The sequence below is a fragment of the Diorhabda sublineata genome, chromosome 1 (assembly GCF_026230105.1).
Source record: "Diorhabda sublineata isolate icDioSubl1.1 chromosome 1, icDioSubl1.1, whole genome shotgun sequence".
NCBI classification, from domain to species: Eukaryota; Metazoa; Arthropoda; class Insecta; order Coleoptera; family Chrysomelidae; genus Diorhabda; species Diorhabda sublineata.
The window spans coordinates 27872148-27888830 of NC_079474.1; the positions used below are offsets into that span (position 1 = coordinate 27872148).

General features: G+C 34.3%; 1 protein-coding gene across 1 annotated transcript in view; it reads right to left on the reverse strand.

The window, feature by feature from the left end:
* Positions 1-458: 458 nt before the first annotated feature.
* Positions 459-16683, reverse strand: part of LOC130447026 (xaa-Pro aminopeptidase ApepP-like) — a 127031-nt gene continuing 110806 nt past the window's right edge. The window contains exons 4-10 of the mRNA XM_056783672.1: positions 16066-16330; positions 10213-10480; positions 7467-7680; positions 5820-6053; positions 5687-5761; positions 5459-5631; positions 459-2584 (exon numbers count right to left, since the gene is read on the reverse strand). Coding sequence (XP_056639650.1) covers positions 2384-2584; positions 5459-5631; positions 5687-5761; positions 5820-6053; positions 7467-7680; positions 10213-10480; positions 16066-16330 — 1430 coding nt within the window. The 3' untranslated portion in view covers positions 459-2383. The remainder of the gene's footprint in view (positions 2585-5458; positions 5632-5686; positions 5762-5819; positions 6054-7466; positions 7681-10212; positions 10481-16065; positions 16331-16683) is intronic.

Here is a 16683-nt window from a genome sequence, read left to right on the forward strand (position 1 = left end):
GATGGTTGGAGAAAAAATACATTTTAAGTTTTGGGAAGCTGGCCGAATGCCGAGTGGGACCCAGACCCTCGTTTTTTAAATTAAAGTCGCTTCTCACAAGTAATGACCTTAACCTGAGAACACGCTGGAGGATAACACAATGCTATGTTTTGACTACCCTACTGTATGGTGTTGAGAGTTGGACTTTGAAGGTCTCCAGCATGCGTAAGGTGGAAGTTGTTGAAGTGTGACTCTTTAAACTGATCCTTAAATTACAATGAACGGATCGGTTGACCAACGACGAGGTGCTAAGACGAATGAACAGAGAACGAGAACTCTTAACCATTGTAAAGAGAAGGAAAACTTGCCTTGTTACAGCTGATCATGGAAGGGAAGATAGAAGGCAGGCGTGGCCTGGGTAGAAAAAGATTTTCACAGTTGCCGTAAATCTAATACGCATGACTGAAGATCGTGAGGAATTCTAAAGGATGATTGCCATCATTAGAATGTAGCAGGCTCTGGAAGAAGAGAAGAAAAAATTCTTCGATAATGGAAAAAGACCATACAAATCCATTTATCAAATATTCACGTTTTCTGCGATGCACAAATTGGTTGACAATTTTGTCAATGACACTGACATAATTTATAGATACTGTTACTATCTTAACTGTTTTTCACTTATAGGGGAACGTAAATAATTTTTTATTCTTTTAAGAACGGAAAACGATGTTCTGCATTGCAATACACAGAAAAATGCGTAATGTAATGTAAATGAAAATGCTTCTGTTAAACCTTTTGTTTTCACACGTTAAGAATTATTTAAAAAGAAAACATTCGTTTTGAAGATCATCCGCAATATCTGTCACTTCCAGTTCAGATATTGTTTCCAATTTGTATAAAATGCATAATTGATTGTTACTGCATCATGAGATGTGTCTTAATTTGCTCAAAAATTGGTTGCATATCCGGAAGAAGGTATTAACCCTAAAATGGTCACGTCCTTGACAACAATTCTCCCTCGCGACTGTCATGAATGCTTCTGTATTCTTCTGAGCATTTTCTTTCACCAGTTTAGCGTCGAAAGAATCAAAAGATGCCCTTTTGTTTTCTATGAAAGTGATGAGTTACTCGTAGAGCCTGGAAACTACCACTAAATTTTTTTTAACACAGATTCTCAAAATTCCGATAATATGGCCGTTTCAAGACAATTGAGTTGAGCCAAAAGCCCCTATAGCTTCTTTTTTAACCAAAGCTTTTTGTTGGGAAGAGTCACTTTTTATAGCTTCAAGAGCCGATATTAACTGATCCCAATCTGTATTTTAAGGCTGGTTCATCCATCCTTATGAGCTGACTATCGCGTAAGTGACAAATTTGGCAGTTGACATAATGAACCCGCAGGTATAACTGGGATTACCAATAAGAATCTGATGTTTTATGGTTCATTTTCAACATAATCAGGATAAAATTTCTATTTCTTCAGACTACTCCAATTTTGTCAAGAGCCTAACTACCATATGTTTCTCAGGAAACCTACCATAGTATTTCCCATGTTACCATTTAAACTCCAAGTTAACTTTGGATCGTCTACCTGCGCGGCTAGACCCTTCTTGCTCCGGGGCGGTCGCCGACCTTTTCGGGTCAGTCTTTCTACCTTAATTTTATTGTTGATACATTAAATAACAATTTTTTTGTTAATATTTTTTTATCTTCTTAATGCTATTTTATTAAACACTTTGAAATAACATTTATTTTGGTTTTTAAATGAAAAAAACTTTAACAAATGACAGGTCTGATTAATAGCTTGAAACTATTTGACGCTACTTGACTAAATTTTCATTTTGTTAATTTTTTATGTTTTTTTGCTTTATCTCGTTGGAACTTTCTTATTTTATGTTAATATTCGATCAGAGAGATAAGTGGTATTTTTTATTTTAAGGGATTGTAAAGGAACAAATTTACTAATAGTATTTGTTGACAAAATTTTTATTAAACACTAAATTAAGAACATTAGAATAAATAGTAATTTTCAAATCAATTTTTGAGCTACAAAAAAGAAAACGGTTTCAAGCTATTAATCAGACCTGGCATTTGTTAAAGTTGTTTGATTTTTTTCATTTAAAAACCAAAATAAATGTAATTTCATAGCGTTTAATAAAATATCATTAAGAAGATAAAAAATTATGAATTAAAAAAAATTGTTATTTAATGTATCAACAATAAAATTCAAGTAGAAAGACTAAGTTTAAATGGTAACATGGGAAAGCCTATGGCGGGTTTCCTCAGAAATATACTGTATATACAACATTGAATTAGTCATCAGTTAGTTATGAGAGTGAACATATTTTTTTACTAAAATTACCTAAAATTGTGTGAAAATTTAAATACGTCGTGCGTGCTTGTTTACTTAAAAATAATTAAGTGTTATCGATACTACATTCAATAAAATAATCAAGTACGGCGTGTTAATCATAATATTAGAGTGGTTCTCTGGAATATATTGAGTTTTATCCATCATCCAATAGAAACCTTCCATTCTACTGCGTTTTTTCAATTCTTCTCCGACCAGATGGCGTATTTGTTCGTTGTAATTGTTTAACCATTTTTTCTAAAAGAAAAGAAACAACGATATTATATAGGATGTTTCTATATTTGACCGAAAATGCTCTAACACAGAGAGATCTGAATAAATGATTCATTTTGATAAAGGAATACGAACCCTTAGAGCGCTTGTAGACGTCCGTTTTTATCACCGGACAACGAACCGTCTTTTTTGCCGGATTTGTATGATTTATAAAGGGTGTGTGTACATGCACCGGACATCGATCAAGCGAACAATATACGCCAGATTCACCACAACTGCGTAAAAAGGGTATGAAATGCACCATATTCTTCCCTTTCCAATAATGTAGGATGCACCCACAATTACCTTTTACGTTTTTCTATTTCTTTTTGTTTCTTCTTGTACAAATGGTAGGCCAATACCAGTTTTTTTTCTTATTATTCATTTCACACGTCCGTAATCTCTGACTACCAGTACAAAACTATTAACAAGCGCATGTAAGACGGCACTCCCAGGTAACATCCATCTAATAAAAAAATTTATGTATACAAGGATAGTCGTTTATTGACGGTCCGTTGTCCGGTGAAAAAACGGACGTCTACAAGCGCTCTTACGGGACCTAGTTGCTGAGATATAGGGTGTTCAAAATTTTAAATCAAAATAAAAAATTTGCCATAAATAAAGAACGCCTCCAAACTTTTTTTTTAAAATTTGGTGACCAACACGCTCCTTAATAAAGTAGTATTTTGACATAAACAAACTTGGAAACATTTAACCAGTGGCGCGCTCTCAGGGTTAGTTGTCACTTTTATTTCCCTATTTTTAACGGTACTGGTGCAAATTCGTTTCAAATTACCTGGTTATTTTTAGTTAAAAAACTAATAACCTTTTATGGAGCTAAAATGAACGGTGTTGTAGAAATTTGCCTCAAGCATTAAAACTAAGAGATTTTCAGGTGCGAATGGAATTTTCAAACTGGTATTTACAAAAATGTCGTGAAAATCGAAATTTTCCAAAATATGTGTTGTATACCGACGAGAATAGATTAACTAGGGAAGAAATTTTCAACTCTAAAAATCGTCACGTTTGGGATGAAGAAAATCCTCACTTTGTTCATGAAAGGGGATTTCAGATAAAAATTCGGTTAATGTGTGGCTGAATATGGTTGGAGATTGCTTAATCGGGCCTTACATTTCACCAAATAAATTAAATGGAGCTTTTTGGAGGAAATGTTGGATGAATTGTTGGAGATTGTACTGTTATATATTAGTGGTTTCAAGAAGATGGGGCATTTGTTCATTTTGCTGCAGCGGCAAGAAATTACTTAAGCAGACGTTTTAGAGAAAAATGGATTGGTGGGGGTGGACTCAATTGTTTGCCTCCAAGATCACCTGACTAAATCCTATCGATTTTTTTATATGGGGCTATATGAAGTCCTTACTGTATGAAACAATTATCGAATATGAACAAGATCTAAAAGCTATAGAATTCAAGCTGCGGCAGAAATCATTCGATCCCATCCAGATTTATTCTCAAAGACGCGTTTTTCAATGACAAAACGGTGTAATAAGTGTATTGAAGTAAGCGTCCAACAGTTTGAACAACTACTGCAACTTTGCCAATTTTTTTATTGTTGTAATACATTTTTATTTGAAATTGAAATTATGTATAATTTTTATTTTTTTTGAACTACTCACACCTAATCATTATTCGAAATTAAATGAATAACTAATTACTTTGTAAATTACTTACGTGCTTGCAGACTTGTGATTAGAGGCAAATTTCTACAACATAATTTAAAACAAAATTTAAAATAGAATTTGCTACAGTTGCGTAATAAATAGGGGGATAGGGATAAAAGTGACAACTAACCCTGACATCGCGCCACTGATAAAAATTTTCTAAAGTTTGTTCATGTCAAAATATTACTTTATTAAAAAGCATATTGGTCACCAAATTTGGAAAAATTTGGAAAAAAGGCTTTCTTGATTTATGATCTCAGCAACTAGGCCTCGTAAGAGTTCGTATTCCTTTATCAAAATAAATCATTTATTGAGATCTCTCTGTGGTAGAGCGTTGTCAGTCGAATATAGAAACACCCTGTATGTTTTTGAGGTACAAGAATAATATAATTCATTAGTGCGCTTTCATAACCGAAGCTTCTACAATTTAAATGCTTGAAGTCAGTTTGCTTTTGACTTGCTATCAAAAATTGATAAATTGCTTTATCTATCTCATTCTTCATCGTGAAACTTCGGCTATGTAAATAATTATTTGGGATAAAGAATGACGAGAAATAGGTTGTATGTTCAATGGATGTTCAGGTGAAAATTCAACTGTATGCTGTGCAGTGTGAAGCAAAATTGATATTGACTGAATCAAGATCTGCAGACAAACATTATGTGGGGTAGCAGTTTTAAGTAATTGTACAAGGTCCGGATCATTAAAACAACTCATGACCTTTTCACATCCCGTATATTTTAATAATGTAATCAATTTTCCATCTACTAGCTTACAAGGATGTTCTCAGAAGTACCTGGCCCAGCAAAGAAAACACAAAAATTCATTATACATATTTTTCAACGTTATCTTCTTTTAGCTCCATACACTTTCCAAGCGATGTTCAATAAGTTCGATAACTTTTGTTCAAGTCTGGGAACAGGAAATAATACGAAGAGGCTAAATCTGGCGAATAAGGTGCATGAGGTAGCAGTTCAAACTTTAATTCCATTATTTTGTCCATTGCAATAACAGATGTATGAGATGTTACATTGTCTTGATGAAACAACAGCCAAATGCGGTTGTTTTACTTGATTTCTCAAGATAGTCGATGAAAATTATTTCACGCACAAATATTTATAATATAATTCATTCCATATTTACCTTCATACTTACAAATTAAAAATAATAAACGCTCACCTGTTGGGCTGACAATAAAGAGAATTTTATCAAATTGGGCTCAAAAGGTACAAATGTAATTGTTTTAAAGCCGTAATAAGAATGAGTCGTTCGTTCTAACCAAGGTTTTTCTATTACTTGCAACATATTTTCTAGTCGTACACCAAATATTCCATCTCGGTAGTATCCAGGACCTGAAATATACGAGAATTTTTTTTTGTGTTTTTACAACATATTATGCGTATTTACCGACAGATAAAAAGTAGCCGGGTTTGAAAGTTTGTTGCGCGCTAACTTCAGAGTTGAAATGAACCTTGATTGGAGCTAAAAAATGAACAATTTGATTAGTCGTATATTATCTTTTAATGGAAACAATACTTACATTCTTGTACTCCAAGAAATGACCCAACGCCGTGACCTGTTTCATGAAGATAATCCAAACCAACTTCCCAAAGAGACGCTCTTGCCATGGCATCGGCGACGGCCATTCTCATATTACTGGGAAATGTCAACGTTGATAATTGGATCAGACCGATTAGTACACGTGTATACGCTTCTTTCATTTCATCGGTAGGTTCACCAAAATGGAGGGTTCGTGTCACTTCCGTTGTACCACCTAAAAGTATAATTTACCATAGAATATTGTCACTGTACTGTACTTACATAATCCAAAGTTTTTGGAGGAAATTTGTTTTCAAATCCGTCTAGGTGACTAACTGGCAGAATATATTATATTATCAAAAAATCTATTGACTACTATTTGCAGAATATAATCTCGAATCAAACTTTAATCCTTTGTTGGAAATCCAACTTTCTGATTCATGATTCTGCAAACTTCAACAAACATTCCATTCCATTCTTCGGATGATTCTACTAAATTATCCAGTGCTTAAGTAGTTAGTACTTACGATAAGTGAAAAGAATCTCTGTTGAGTAACGTATAATTCTAAGGTTTTAGTTAGTGAGAACCAGCCAAAATTTACCGCAGAATGGTTGTCCAGTTCGAGGAAGCTAAACTAATAAACACATTGCACGAGTTTATTTGTGTATTGAACGGCATCGACGATTCGCAGCACTTTAACGTTCAGAAGAGCTTGGTGTCAGCTATGAAAGTTTCCAATCAATCAACAAACAGCAGTTGGACTTGAGAACAATATCAAGACGTGGGGTACCAAGGTTGCTGAAAGATGAAGTCGAACAAGTTCGCATTTTTAACTGCTTGGAACTCGTTATGAAGAAGAAGAGGAAGCTCCTGAATTACACAGGCTAGTATGGAGTGGAGAAACTCGATTTTCTGCGCTAGCTACTGTTTTGGATTAGTAGATTTTTTACACGAACATCAGACTATCTTTGCAATCTATTACTGAAGTCTCTTGGATCAAGTTAAACTTTAGCAACGGCGCTAGAGATGAGATTGACACATCTACGAGGCGTCTCCACAACCACATCAGGCCCCAAACAGCAGCTGCAACGCAGCAAACTCTAACGACAATGATCTGGGAAACACTTGGTTATCCAACTTACAGTCCGTTTTTATTGCCATGTGATTTTCGCTTATTTGGACTTCTAAAAATAGGAGGACACGATCTGTGATCAACCGACTAATGGAAACATGCGTGCGCAACGGGTCTATTTTTCTCAGCAGAGCTTTCATTTGGATGTTTTTTGAGGGATTGCTTCGTGTATGGACGGGATCCCATGTTTACGTTTTGTATGTTTTATTATATACAGCAGCGGGTGCAAGTGAGGCTGCATTATTTCTTAATGTTGATAATTTGGCTGATGAACAGGTTGACCAGGTTACAGAGAAATCGCAGATAATCTGTAACATCTTATGGTGATAAAGGAATCATTGAAGAAGGCAAGATAGTGATCAGTGATCCGTGATCAGGTTGCTAATAAATGATGAGATTATAAGGTTTCCTTTATATGATAGGTTGGAAAAAGATGGATATCCGTCACGACAGCGTTCAGTTACAAAGCATATACTTTATTGACTGTATGACTTCACTATGTAAGATGTACTCACCATAATATTGTCCTCCGGAATCCAAAACAAGCGTGCTGTTTTTAAATATTTGTTTATCAGTATTGGTCGTAGGTTCATATTTTGGAAAGGCGCCATTAGAGGCAAATCCAACTCTTGTTGTGAAACTATTTCCCAAGCTATGGTTCTGCGTATATCTGTCTTGATTTAAATAAGTAACGAGATGACTTTCGAATAATCGTTCACCTCTTCTTACCTGAAAAAAAAATTTAATACTCATTGGAATAAAAGTCGAAGGGTACAAATTTGGACGTTGAACGCAAAACAAATAGACCTAATACATCTCTAGACCCAGTATAAAGCTCTAGTCTTTATACTTCAACATATGCCTTGCTCTTGCACTCTGTAATCTTCAGTTCTTAAAGAAAAGAAAATCCCCGCAATGTTCTGAAGTTATTTAGTGATACTGATTCCTTTACCATGCTGGATAGTATCTTCTACTGACTACACTAGTATAGGGTGAATTCGAAGTACCACCTTCTGACGAACCCCATCTATAAATTATGAACCAAGTCGTCTGTTCACTCGATCTACGAGTGCCATCAAAGAAAATACAAAAATTTAAAAAAAAAACATATATTTATTTTTCAACGTGATCTCCTTTTAGCTCCACACAGTTTTGCCAGCGATGTTCAATAAGTTGTATACCCTTCTTATAACAAGTTCCTCGAAATATTCATAACTGCTGACATCACCACTTCATTGATGGAAAATCTTTGACCACCGAGACATTTTCCAAGTCTTGGAACAGAAAATAATCCGAGGGGGCTAAATCTGGTGAATAGGGTGCCTGAGCTAGGAATTCAAACTTTAATTCCTTAATTTTGTCCATAGCAATAACAGATCTGTGAGCAGGTGCTTTGTCTTGATGGAAGAGCATTTTCTTCTTAGCCAAATTTGATTTATTCGCTCAAACGTTGCAATAAGATCACATAATAGTCGCCATTGGTGGTTTTTCTTTTTTCAAGTCAATGAAAATTATCTCACGCGCATCCCAAAAAACCGATGTCATGACATTGTCTGCAGTTAGAACAGTTTTTGCTTTTCTTTGGAGCCGGTTCTCTCTCTTCAGTTCATTGTTTTGATTGTACTTTTGCGGTGTGTTGAGTGATGAGCCCACGTTTCATCCATGGTTATGAAAAAGTGCAAAACTTCGGCTTTATTTCTGTGATACATAGCCAAACAATCGATGGAAACATCTTCACGACGCTATTTTTGTTCCATTGTGAGCATCTTGCTAACAGCTTTCTCATGTCCAATTTTTCAGTTAATATACGAAGTGCCGCACTTTTTGAAATATCTGTTAGCTTGCGCACTTTCAGTCGACGACCATTCAACATTCAGTACCGCTTTGTATATTTTCTATATTTCTAGAATCGTCACCTCATCTGGTCGACCACTGCGATACTGGTCTTCGCAGATCGTACGGCCTCGTTTAAACTTTTCTACCCAATATTTTACTGTTGATGAGGAAGGAGCTGTCTAATCCAGAGCTAAGCCCTTCAAATAAAAGTATTGTATCGCATAGAGATGACCAATTTTTCCATTTTTACAAATTCACTTAAAACATTCACTATTGATGACTGCTAAATAAATACCAAACAACGTGGCATCTTCAAACTTGAAATATATGCTTTATAGATTCTGCACTTTCTGAGTATTTGAAATTCAAGCTTCTACCTCCATCTCTAGGTCAGACCAGGAACTTTTCGGATCATTCTTGTAAATAAAGGAACATAAGTTTTTTTCAGCTAAATAAATTATCTGGTAACTTTATTTTTGGTAAATATAATCCTAATTTCATTTTTTCTTATGCTGCTAACATAATTAAGGTTTGAATACTTTGAATTTGAACTGCAATATGACTGCGAGTGTATTTCAGAATATTATTTTCCATAAAATATGATGAAGACTTCATCGGCTTCTGACAAAAAAACATTTTTCACTGGTAAATAGATTGTTGAATTTTTTATTTAATTTAGATATGTTATAAGTTGCTCCTGCATATGTATTTACGTAATCAATTACCAATTTAATGAAAGATTGGGTGAAACGGAGAAGAAGCCAAGGATCAAAGCATGATTAATCTTTGGTGATTAGATTGGCATATAACAAACAAAACCATTAAAAAAATTACAGAAATTATGAGAAAGGATATCTGGTCAATTTTCCATCTACGTTCTACAGGATAATACAGGACAGATCCTTCGACTAAGATAAAGTAAGAAACACACATATTAATTTTATTGATAAGCACTGCTTCAACTTGAGCTCCTACGCAGGCACATTGTTCCTATTTATAGCGAACTTCTAAAAAAATATTTCCAAAATACAAAAACGTAGTTGAGTTTGTTCTTGCTCCATCTGATATATTGCGCCTAGTTGTTTTTGCCCAAATAGCCAATGTCTTCCTGTAAAACACACTCGCAGCTGTACTAATTCGAATTACAGTTCTTTTTAAGTTTTCCGTCGAACGATTGCAATAGAGGAGATCTATAGTCAGCCATTAAATGATGTTCTAGTTTAGCGATGAAATTTAGATACATTAATTCGTTAGATACTTGAAATATTTTACCACAAACTCAGTTTCATACAGGTATGAAGTAAAATTATTTATTATATGCACTCATATCTAAACACCTACTAAAGTTATTGAATGAGAAATGGTTTAACATTCAAAATATAAATGAGATTTAATTTGAAATCAACAACCTTGATTTTGATTTACCTTTTTGTTAATATATGCGAAGCAGTCGCAAACGGCAGCTGCATCAATTATATTCGTTTGGAGCATCCATTTAATTTCAACCTCATTTTTAATAGCTTTTAAATAAATTATAGGTGATTGTCTGAGCATTCTTCTGTCTTCGAATATATGTTGATAAATAGCATGACTGGCTCCATAGTTGTATACACAATGAGAAGGAATCAGAATTTTCTTGTACAATTGAGATAGTGTTCCCAAATCAGACCATATTTGATCATAGTCTTTTAAACTGAAAATAAAATGAATCAGACACTAACTGGGACACTTGGAAAGAAGAACAAAATTAAAGGAATATGTCAAACTTAAATCGTAGTATGCAAATCGGCTATTTGCTTATTTTGTTAATTAATTATTGTGCGACAGTAGTTATTTCTGTTTTATAGCCTCTTTCATGTTCAGAAGGGAATTAATGTGTTGTCGATTTTCTACCCTCTTCACAAATTTTAATAAAACATCAGTCTCGATTTCGAAATATCCTTTGGCCAATCAGAGGCAACAACTTGAAGTAGATTTTGCTTTTTCTTGTTTCTGTTGCAATACTATAGATACAATATAGTGAATTGCTTTTTAACTTTATAGCTATGACAAATTCCTGAAAAATTCCTGAAATTGTAACTTACCAAGTTTTCTCCTATGGTCTTCATTTATAATATACTACAATACACTTATTCTATTCACTAGCACCACATTTCATCTATTTTTCATCATTTCTCCACTTCTCGGTGCTTGAATGTTTGAACATTCTTTCATTATCGTTCCACAAGTGAGGAGGAATTTTTGTGCACAGTATTATTAGTTCTTGTCTGCTTATTTAGATGGGATCATATTAATTCGATTGGATTGGTACGGAGATAATCTTGAAACAGTGTTACCATTCTTCTTGGCCACCATAACGATTTTCGACCTGGTTTTAGTAGAAACTCCTGTGTGTCTGCTTTGAAAAAATATTTAGTTGGAGTTTAATGAATTTTTCTTGAATGAGACGAGGCGTTATTTAACACGCTTCGAATATGCTTCAAACTTAATAATAATACATCATTCACCCAATCTTGCTCCCAATTGTCCAGGTTTCTCCATTTTATCAAATGTTTGCCTTTTATTTACTGTTTTATACATAAAACCATGCTTATTTTTTAAATCTTCCCAGTGTTCCTAACGAACAAACCTCAAGGATATTTTTGAAAATTGGCATTATGTTTGGAGCGAACATACTGTAGATTATTTCGCATTTTGGAGTTAACCTATTAGATTTGATTTTTAAAAAATTCATTCCTCGATTACAAAGTCGGTTAAAAACAGTTAAAGTCGACTTGATGATCGTTGATCTTGAAGCCACGGTGGCGATAAAGTTTAAGGCACCATACACTTGTACAGCTTACAACTAACTACTGACTGAGAACCGGAAACCCTACTAAAAGTACCTACCTGATGATTAATTCAAAAAAAAATTTGAATTATGTATAATACCCTATTTACGTTCATTATTTTCTCAATATTATTCAATAGAGGAACCCGATTTATTCAGGAATTCTAGAAGATTAATTTATTATGTAATGTTGTTGTTTATCTATACTTTTAAATGTTTCACTGATTCTGAAAATTAAATATTGTAATGCGGACTTAGACAAGTTGTTTATTCTAGTAAAATATCAAAAATATTAGATGTCTCAAAGTTGACCGTCGTTTTCGAATATGTAAGGGATTGCAGATAATTAACAAACATTTGCACCATTTATCATTTAATCACCAACCCCCTGAAGTATGTTTTCGTTTATAAAGTGATTCTATATTTACCCTGTTTCTGAAATTACTAATTAAATAAAAAACATAATCGAAAAACTGCTAAATAAAAACGTTATTATGAAAAGTATTGATATAATTGAAAAGTTAAAAGGGAAATTAAATTAATTGACTAATGCCAACAAATATCTGTTAATTACTTTATCAGTAGGTAAACATATTTTTAAGAAGTATTCTAACGCCGCCATACTCAAAGTGTGTTCCGCGGAACCCCTGTAGGGGTTCCGCAAGAATTTAGAACTCAGTCGCCACCCAGCACAGTAAATTAATTTCATTCTAACTTGAAACAGTGCATTTTACGAGGAGAGTTTAACATCACGCCGCTCTTCAATAAAACTTTATAGCAAACCTATTGCAAGTTCTTTACTTACACCGATCCCTGTACAAAATACGAGAAGATTAAAAAAATATATCTCTACAGTAGCCCAAATATTTATTCAGGACGGCACGCGCCTAGATAAAAAGAATATACTTAATACTTTAGTTTAAGGTGATTTATTTATGCTTTATATCTCACCGATGAGATCCGCAAGCCGCTTTAGCCTTTGTCTTGATCAAAACCGACCGCCGAGCGCGCGGTCACTTTGATAAAAGCCGCCGCTGAGATTAGACGCTATAGTTGTAAACAAGCGACTTTCAGCTATATAACTTCAAAACAAGTCGAGATTGTTTACACCGCATTTTTTGTATTTCTATTTTTATTTGGGCTTTTTATTTATCAAAGGCGCCGACCGAGTATTTTTAAGAATGTTCGAGATCGAGGCTAGGACTATAAAAGCCACGACTGCTCTTCGACACTCGAGTCAGTCGACGATTAGCGTTCGGAGCGATAAGTACCTATTTGCTAGAAACGAAGTTTTTTTTTTCTACTGATGTATTCTGATTGTATCAGTTTTGTACATATCTTCTTTGGACTAAACTCTTCTACTCAGTAACGATCGTGCGTTAATTTGACCCCACCACCCTGACAAGTAATTATTAATAAAGAAGAATGGAACGTTGGTTTAAAGGCGTTAAACGGGTTGCAACAACATCTTCTAACGAAGCCGAATTTTCAAAAGCAGTACGCGCGGAGTGTACAGCAATTATCGATGATAATGATGCAACGATGTCAAGTTCCACGGTTTCAAAGGCGAAAAAAAGGAAGTATGATGAATCATATATCAGTTTCGGATTTGTTGATTCCAACGGCTCACCTCTCTGCATGTTATTTGAAACTGTACACACCCCGACTCTAAAGACAAGAATAGAGAATTTTTTGTACGTAAAAAACAACAGTTATTGGAAAGTCAAAAAAACTATGATGCAAGTAACCCAAACTATCAATGAAAAGGTCACAAAGGCATCATATTTAGTTAGCTATCGCATTGCACAAGAAGGTGAAGCGCACACTATCGCTGAGATTTTAATAAAACCATGTGTGTTAGACATAACAAAATGTATGCTCGATTAAAAATCTGCAAAGCATCTTTCTACTGTACCACTCTCAAATGATATTGTTTCACGTCGAATTCATGATCTGGCAAGCTACGTCAAACAAGAGCTAGTTACACGTCTACAAAAAACACGATTCTTGCAACTTGATGAGTCTACTGATGTCGCTGGTCTGGCTATCTTGCTGGTTATCGTGAGATATCCATATGAAAGTTCTTTTGAAGAAGACATGCTTATGTGTTCACCGTTGCCCACAAACACTACCGGAGAAGAAATTTTTACTAAAATAAATATATTTTTTGAAGAAAATCTCAGTTGGAACGATTGCATTGACATTTGTACAGATGGGGCCAAGGCGATGACGGGTAAAACAGCAGGAGTCGTGTCACGAATACAAAAAACAGCACCTAATTGTGGTTCCAGTCATTGCCTCCTGCATAGACAAACACTAGCAATGAAGCAAATGCCGTCAAACCTAAAATTAGTAATGGATGAAGCGGTAAAAATTATCAATTTTATCAAATCAAGACCACTACAATCCCGATTGTTCTCATTATTGTGTGAAGATTATGGTAGCAAACATAAAACACTGCTGCTCCATACAGAAGTGCGATGGCTGTCTCGGGGTAAAACTTTAACATGGCTACTTGAACTTAAAGCCGAGTTACAAATGTTTCTTTCAGATACTTCTTTTAATTTGAAAGACCGTTTGTATGATAAAACTTGGTTGTTCCGACTGTCTTTCATGGCGGATATCTTTCAAAAACTGAAAGAATTAAATATATCATTGCAAGGTAAACAGACAACAGTGTTCCAGGCCTGTAACAAACTGTAAACTGCCTTTAAAAGAAAATTAGATTTTTGGATTATTTGCGTTAGTAAGAGAGAAATAGAAAGCTTTACGTTACTCAGTGAGTTTGTTAGCGATAACGACTCAGAAATGTTTCAAGATGATGTATTTGAAGAATTGGTCCAATATCTCACTTCGATGCGCGCATCTTTTGAGAAGTATTTTCCCGAAGAACAGAATACAAAATTGAAACTGAATTCATGGATTCATAATCCTTTTTTACCCACCTTGAAAAAGCCCGAAAGTATGTCAAATGAGATACATGAATCTCTTTTAGAAATGTCATCAGACACAAGTATGGAGTCATTGTTCAAAACGACATCTATCAACGATTATTGGTGCAGAATCCGTGATGAATACCCAATGCTTGCCAAAATGGCTCTGAATATTCTTCTTCCATTTCCAACAACATATTTGTGCGAAACAGGATTCTCAACCTATGCAGCTACGAAAACAAAATACCGGAATAGACTGGACGCCGAACCTGATATGAGACTTCAACTGTCTTCTATCAAACCTGATATCAACCAATTAATGAAAAATAAAAAACAGTTTCATACCTCCCATTTATATTTTTTTTTTAATATCTTCTATTTCTATTATTATACTTGTTATGTAAGTAAGTAATAAGTATATGTTACATTCTACGTTTATTATGCTTATTAATAAAGAATATACTTTTAGAGACTATTGTTTTATTGTAGGGTTCCGTCAAGTATTTCGCTTTCCAAAAGGGTTCCGTCACTAAAAAAGTTTGAGAACCATTGTTCTAATGTTTAAAGGCAAAAAAGCTAAACTCATTGCTGTGATCAAATAAATAAATTTAAACACTATCATGAAAATATACAAAGTAATAGTGGAAACTATTTTAACGTATGTATGTGAGTGCTGGCAACTAACAGATCGACAAGAGAAAAATATATAGGCTGTGGAAATGGACTACTTAAAACGATCGTGCTAGATATACGACGAAAAACAGGTCGAGTACACACTTCAAAGAGACTAAGCAACTGCTCTAGTACGGACATGTGATGAAGATAGAGTAGAGCAGGTTCCGAAGAAAGCATTGATGGAATAACCGCATAATAAAGGGAGACGAGGATGACCCTCAAGTACCTGGAAGGAAGGAGTTAAACAAAATATGAAAGTCAGAACTAACCAAATGTGCCGGCAACTTGGAAACCCCTTCTTCATTCACTTCGCTCAAATACCACTCCAACTAACAACAATATTTCCTCTAAAACCCCTCAAGGAAACTATCTCCACACATTTATCACCTCTCCCGCCAATGATATACATCCCACTCGCGCCAAAACCCGCCAATATGTTTCCTATAATTACAAAGTCCAGGCGACTAGCTTTCCAGTGAGCTCAAGATCAGCAGTAAGTGTGTTAGTATCAACAGTATTCTTGATGGTAAGCATATTATTTTTTTTCTATTTTAATCGTTTTATATTTTTTTATTTCAGCTTTTAATTTTCTCGGTAAAATTCCAAGGAGTAGGCAGATTGAGGCCTTGGAATCAACCAGGAACAAGGGTGATTCGTTGCGTGGAATAGGCAGATTGAGACCACGGAATCGGATTACTTCTTGCCAAAGAACAAATAAACACCATATCGCCATCCTTCTCTTGATAATGTTCAACCTGTGTATCTCTCGTTATATTTTTTTAAATCGACGGCTGTCAATTTGTAAATAATGAAAATAAAATTAATAATTTAGTTTCTTACATAACAGTGTCGCTTCTATGAATTTTAGAATCGTAATGAAGTTGGTTTCTAACTGTCTGAGGTATTTGACTGTTATTCACGTATAAATAAATATGTTTCATATCTATTATCACGTAACTTCTAACATAAGGAGAATTAGGAACATCTCGCCCTCTAATATTCAATAACCAAGCAATTTCATCCAACGCCGTTACCACCATAGCATCAGCTCCATGATTCAAAAGTTCTGTTCTAGTTTCATTAATCTTCGTATAGTAATTTTTACCTGCAAAATAAATTAACATTTATGTATATCGATGAATATATAAAAAATAAGTCAACTAAAAAAGAGAAATAATATAGAAGAAGGTCTGAAACAGAATAAAAAATTGAAAATTCTTAAAAATAATACTGTTAGGAAACCATTAACCACAAATTATTCAAAAATGTACAAAGAGCATTGAAAGGAATAAAAAATTACCGAGCAACTAATCAAAGCCTTTTAAAGTCAACCGAAAATAAAAACAGGAGTGTGAATTGTGACAAAAAAACTGACTTAGACAAGTATTATTAATAGAAGTGAAAACTGAAAAAAATTAATGGAATAGTTTAAAACTTAAGAAAACTCGAAATAAAAGT